The following is a 6,510-nucleotide window of genomic DNA, read 5'->3' on the forward strand; positions in this document are numbered from 1 at the left end:
AGAGGATAGAGTGGATGGTTTTACCCCAACGATCTAACTCATTTTATTAATTAATTAACTTTAACTTATGACTGATTTTCATTAAACAATTTAACTATTAAGCTATGCAATCAACCAAAGATCCAAATCAAACATTTGCATAATCACAAGCATACAATTTTATACTTTAGCCGAGTTTAACACACAACTCGACTAACACAACGCGTCGCAGAACATTCTATCGTGATATTATAAAGGGTCATTTAGCTTACACCTATGATGGTCAGACGACTTACTCCAGGCCAGAATCTACGGAAATTATTCTATAGAGAGAAATCAAGACAAGACGAGTAAGAATCTTGGAATTCAAGGAATATAATAGCAAAATAGTTTCAGCAGACAAGGCTGAGAGAAGAAGAAGACTTAAAACTCGACCAGTTCTATCTAGGCTTTCATCCTACAGTCGATACGGCTCTGATACCACTCTGTAACATCCCGCCTCCCCGAGGCCAGGCCCGCTTACATCTGGCTGCTTTATAGGACATAGACTGTCCTCATAGATCAACACCAATCTTTTCTGCACACTTTGTCCTCACTCGTGCGCACCCGAGAAGAACTTCCCGGTCGGTCACCCATCCCCAAATTTCTCCGGGCCAAGCACGCTTAACCTCGAAGTTCTTTGGAGACCGGCTTCCGGAAAAGAAGTTGCAACTTATTGGTATGAGTATCCTATTAATCCTATTAAGCTCTGGGCCGGGGTGTCACACAAATGGAACACAAAGGCACCTCTTGCAGCAATAGTTGTAGAGAGCGAGGCACAACTTCTTGAGCCATATATATGAAGGCTAAGGTCGATCGAGAGTAATCCCAATCGATTCAATACAATTTACTTCTACTTTTTTAATACCAAATCTTAGCTCTTTTTCAAACTCTAATTGCTGTTTCTTCCTGTGTCCCAGCGCCATTTGAAGGCATTCTGAGTGGTTTGACCAATCTCAGAGCAACCCTAGTTCCTTGAGCTCCCACGGGATTCCTCCCGAGCTCGAGGTGGTAGGTCGACGCGAGATTCTGCATAATTGGTCTGACCGGTTTGCCCACCGGTCTGACTGGTCTAAACAAGATCTCGCCGGTGTTGATCGTTTTGACGATTTTTCGCACGTTCTAATGTATCCGAGTTTGTTTGACCGAATTTCTTGTCAACAATATCAAAATTAATCAATAATCTTTCTCAAACATAACAAACAAATAGATATGTGATCAATGTTTATACCATGCAACCAATTCTCTGTTAGGGAAGCTGTCGTATATCAGATAGTACATGATATTTCCAATTGTTGTAATAATTTCAAGGGCACTTGGGGCCGCCTTCCTTGTTCTTCATGTTGTCGTAGCATGGGCACTCTTCCTTGTTGCCGTACGTGCCAGATGGAACACATAGGCACTTCTGGCAGCAATAGTTGCAGAAGAAAAGACATGGCTTCCTGTGTGATGTTGCTGAGCAACGGTAGTCACATTTGTCTGGGCATTCTGTACATGCATAAGAGAAGAACATGATGAGATTTTAGAAGCAGAATGATATTTTTGACATTCATAGATGGCTTAATAGACGCTGTAGTGATGCCTTTCTTTTAAGAAAGCAATTTGTAGTCTGCTCTTAAACTTTTTCAGTAGAAATCTAAGGTGGGTTGGGTACTTGGATACACAGAAGGTTGTGTAGAGAGCACAAAAAAAATCCTTACGTTCGATTGGCACAGAGCCTTCAGCACCAGCCTGTTTATCAAATTTATACGTCAGCTCAATGAAATAATACGAAAATAATCCATTGGACGCGAAAATCTGGTGCTTTGCTACAGACTTACAGGTTTGTAAAACCCTCCATTTGTGCTTCCAGCAGAAACCTCAACCTGAAAAAAAAATGAACACAATTATACGGAAGCAACAAGAACCACATTCGAATCGTAGTCAGGAAAAAAATAAATCATTTGATTAAGAAGGTAAAAGGGCTTTGCAAAAGCCAATCAAGGAAAGTAAAAAAAATGTTCAAAACCGGTGGTCTTTTAAACAATGGAAGACATAGAAATAACTTATAAACAGTAAACATAGGAATCAATACCGCAAATGCCAGTGCGAGCAACAACAAAACAACGGAGGGGGAGCTTGTTGCTTGAGTCATTCTTTCCTCGTTAAAGCTCCTGTGATGACAAGCGTTTGGGAAACCTTTCTCGCGAACAAGCTATTTATAGTATATTACAGTGCTCAATAATTTGCATGGTAATCCATGCCGAGACTTGGGAACTGTTATGCTTGTGCCGGCCTTTTTAAGAATACCTGCCTTATGGGCTGCTAATTTGGCGTCAAACAAGTTGAGGCACGGTTTTATGGGCTGCTAATTTGTGCCCAAGCTAAGCCAGTGTTTAGCTCTATGCTAAATTATTACCCATCAATACTTGCTATTAAAATGGGCCACCAAATTAGAAGGTGATAAATATTATTGGTGGCATGGAACAAATTTGGCGCCAAACAAGTTTAGGCAAGGTTTTATGGGCTGCTAATTTGTGGCCAAGATAAAAGCCAGTGTTTAGCTTGATGCTAAATTATTACCCATCAATACTTGCTAGAAAAACGAGCCACCAAATTAGAAGGTGCTAAATATTGTTGTCAACAGAATGAAGCAGGGAGCATAATGGAGAGAAAAATGCTCCACCAAATCAGCAACGCCTATAGCATTTTAAGGATATTGGCAATATGAATTTGCTAATTTTTTAGAGCAAATGAAATGTCCTGAAATCTATTTGACAGCTATCTGCCAGGAAATTAAATGCTTAGGCAAGTATTAGCATTCAACAAATTTATTTTCTCTTCAATTAGTATATACATTTCTGCATTGATTTTGATGAAAACTACATGGGAAATCACCACAGGATATTATATAAAGAGAGGTCATGTGTGGCAAATTGTACTGATTTATGGATTGTACATGGTTAATGCAGCAGAATTTTGGGTCTTCCCAAGAATCAATATATCCTGCATCTTCATCCATGATCGACAAAAAAAAAATCCTATTGGCATTTTTCAGTTCCTCGCCAACAGTGCCCTGCAGCTTGATCCAGCATGTCCAAACAGATAGCATAAGAGAGATTCAAAGCAGGATCCCCTCAGTAAGGTAGAGCTAGATACATGACGTCCACATGATAAGTAGTAGCCCATCATCAGAACCGACATGATCGAGCTCCTGCTGGTGGAATCATAGCACTCGTCTTCTAATGCCCATTAATGCCAGTGTAGGAGCCAATCAAACATAAGGCCAAGATATCCTTTAAAAAAAAAAGAAGGCCAAGATAGACAGCCCAGCTATGGCCTCACAGGTAGGCGACGAGGAGGAACTTCCTTCCATCCTCCCGCAGCCAAGCGAAGACGACAATGCAGAGAAATCCAACGGTGGGGGTGGGGCTGGGGCTGGAGTGATTCCCATGGAGCTCCCCTACAAATTTGAGGAGAAAAGAGAGGAGAGGCAGAAGGAGGTAGAAGAGGAAGCAGCCCCTCCTACCGGTCGTTCCTGCCTCCACCACTGGAGAAGCGTTATGGTTTCCGAGATGACAACTGCAAGAATGGTACGGCGACACCAGCTGCCTGTCGCTGCTGGTATGGTAGCTCATCAATCAGTGGCCGAACTAGGGGGGGGGGGGGGGGGGCTGGCAGGAGCCATGGCCCCCCTAACAAAATAATTTTTGTTAAGTACTCTATAATTTTATCTTAATTTTAGCTTAGATTTTTTAAGTATCCTTTAATCTTAGCTCAAGTTTTTAAGTACCTTTTAATCTTAACGCACTTCAGCTCGCAACAAAACCCACAATATCATTCAGTTCCTCGGAAGTCCACAATGCACTCTGATCTCTAGCTTCGGAAGTTCTCTCCGTTCTCCGTATGTGGTTGCTCGCTAGTCACAGCTCATCAGTGTGTCAAGTGTGTCAGTGGAGGGTGCCTGCGGACTCACGTCGACTGGCATCGCACGTATGCACGATACATCGCCGATGGCAAGCAGGCAGGCTGCCACAGCTAAGATGGATGGCAACAACAAACACACCTGCTCCAATAATGCGATCGCATTAGCATCAAAGCTATGGCTTCTGTCTATACTTGTTCAATTTAACCATATATAAATATATTATTGTTGACACGGTAGCATTGTTGATTTTGTATCGCATAATAGAATTTTTTAAATTAAGCCTAATCTTTGTAGGAAACAAGGCAAAACTAAAATGAACAAGATGTATTGACTCCCGCTCCATTTTTGCTTTGTGAATTGTCATTGGATGATTAAATAATATATACCGTGACTAGCTAGTACATATTAGCATATATAGTCAATAAAAATTAATGCAAATTGTCAAATTTTTGTACCTATAAATATTGTCAAAGTTTGTTCAATCTCGGCCCCCCTTTAAATTTCTTTCTAGTTCCACCGCTGTCATCGATGCTCCTCTTCTTGCGCATGATGAACAAGGTGCCGGTGGCAAGGCTTCTGTGAAGAAGCATAGAGAAAGAAACAGCGTAGAGCAGGAGGGCACGACCACCGGTGAAGGTGAACCAACACCAAGTGAAGGCGATGCCAATCAGTACCAGCGGGAAAAGAAGCTGCCTGGAGAGCAAATTGTAAAACAAATGGTTGTGCCAAAAATCCAAAATCAGTACTAGTGGAAACATTAATCTTCTGAGGTTTATGAAAATAAGATTATCTTCCTATTGCTGGCTGACGCGGGCGAGCCGGGTGTGAGTGCGAGGCATGTACCATTGGAGGTATGCGATGTACGAACCACTATCGTATGGTGCCTCCTCCTCGACGCTGTCCAGCATCGATCTTTTGTGATGTTGGTTGGTATTGCTAGACAAACGAATCTCGGTGTGTGTGTGTGTTATATATGTATATATATACATCAAGATTCATTTGATATGAGCCCAGAGCCGATGCGACTTAGCAGTGCGAGGAGTTGACTAAATGTACTACTTCAATCATCGCCGCAAGCTGTCTTGAATATGGTGCAGTTTCTTGAATGAATTGGTTCGAACATTTTTATTTGCGCTAGTTTAGCCTACATACATGTCTACTAGCAATTTCATATTTTTCTTCCTAATCATCATCTTACAGCTTGTTACCAGCTCAAAAATCAAGTCAAACTGTGTATCACTAACCACTTTTTTTTTGGTGCAAGTACCACTAACCACTTACAAAGCCAAAGAACAATTTCATAAGCTAGTAGAAGCTGGCAACCATTAGAGGGTGAAGATTGAGTAAAAGAAACAACTGGGTGCAGAAGACGGGAAAAGCAGAGAAATACTCAGGTGCATCACATATGAATTATTATAACAGACAAGGCCCGACCACATAGTACTAAAAGAATACCAGATCAAAGACGAGCGGCGCATCACAAATCAAAGTCAACAGCTGCTAAGGTGGGATGCAATTTAAATAAACACGCTTATCTTTTATGAGCGACCGAAGCCGGCGATCAGAGGGGGGTGAATGAGAGCCCATCAAAACTTCTTCCGAAATCGATCCGTCGGCCTATTTCCCAAAAATCACCGCAAGCCCTCAACCTAAGGTATAAGAGAATAGCTATGGACTAGCTATCTCACAGCAGCACACCCTAGGAAACTTCGCGGAAGCAAAACGAGACAAATCGCAGAACTGTCTGCCTGGACCGGTCTGACCGGTGCAACGAACCGGTCTGACCGGTCGTGGTAGCCTGAACAGGTCTTGACCGGTCTTGCCGTCCGGTCTGACCGGTGGCACCTAGAAAAACCCGTTGACAAGACTTCAAGAGAAGAATCTCGAGCAAACGAAGTCCAAATCCAGCGAAACTTGGAGGACACCTCCGCAACTAATCTGCGAACATATCTCCAAGAGTTCTTTCCCAAAAGATCAAAGAAACTTGAGAATTTAAGAGAAGATCAAGAAGGATTGGGGTTTTCTCAAGAACTCAAAAACATTAATTTGTAGGAACTCGTGATTCCAGAAGGTTTGGCACGAGGCTAGGGGTACGGGAATCACTACAAAGAGCTCTACGAACCGTCGCGATTATGTGCACCAAAAACGAAACGAAAATCCATCACAAAAGAGCACAAGAGGGACGGGGTTGGATTGATTCAAAAGCCCAGAGGGCACAAGGAGGATAGGGCCTCCTTTCCCAATCAAATCCAATACAAAGTCTCACAAATCCATAATCAAATCCTACTCTAAAGAGAAGAACGGGGAGAGAGACATAGAGGCGGCGGCCTGGAAGGAACAGAACAATCCTTGGACGGAATACAAAAGCCACACGGAACCTAATACAAGTGAAGTGGTATTTATACCCGCGGAGACCGGTCAGACCGATTTCATGGACCGGTCAGACCGGTTGGTCTGCAGCATCCCCATGTACACGATCTCATCTGACGGCTGAGGTTCTTTCTTCGGAACGAAATCTTCTCCACGATGCCGCCATCTTGATGAAGATCTGGTCCACGGTTTTGGAAGGTCCGTGAAACCCGGGT

At 42.7% G+C, this 6,510-nt stretch overlaps 1 protein-coding gene across 1 annotated transcript; it reads right to left on the bottom strand.

The window, feature by feature from the left end:
* Positions 1 to 1,324: 1,324 nt before the first annotated feature.
* LOC120689050 (gibberellin-regulated protein 12-like) lies at positions 1,325 to 4,833 on the bottom strand. The gene is made up of 5 exons (XM_039971396.1): positions 4,769 to 4,833; positions 4,528 to 4,618; positions 1,839 to 1,883; positions 1,719 to 1,749; positions 1,325 to 1,506 (listed from the first exon to the last, which is right to left on the bottom strand). The coding sequence occupies exons 1-5, from the start codon at positions 4,831 to 4,833 to the stop codon at positions 1,325 to 1,327; spliced, it is 414 nt and encodes a 137-aa protein (XP_039827330.1).
* Between the last annotated feature and the right edge of the window lie 1,677 nt (positions 4,834 to 6,510).

This window comes from Panicum virgatum, chromosome 9N, assembly GCF_016808335.1.
Source record: "Panicum virgatum strain AP13 chromosome 9N, P.virgatum_v5, whole genome shotgun sequence".
Classification (NCBI taxonomy): domain Eukaryota; kingdom Viridiplantae; phylum Streptophyta; class Magnoliopsida; order Poales; family Poaceae; genus Panicum; species Panicum virgatum.

Coding starts and splice junctions, on each gene's coding strand:
- LOC120689050 (XM_039971396.1), bottom strand. CDS start 4,833: ATGCTGGACAGCGTCGAGGAGGAGGCACCATACGATAGTGGTTCGTAC. Junction 4,619..4,768: donor TACATCGCATACCTCCAATG/GTACATGCCTCG, acceptor TTTGCTCTCCAG/GCAGCTTCTTTTCCCGCTGG. Junction 1,750..1,838: donor ATGGAGGGTTTTACAAACCT/GTAAGTCTGTAG, acceptor TTTGATAAACAG/GCTGGTGCTGAAGGCTCTGT.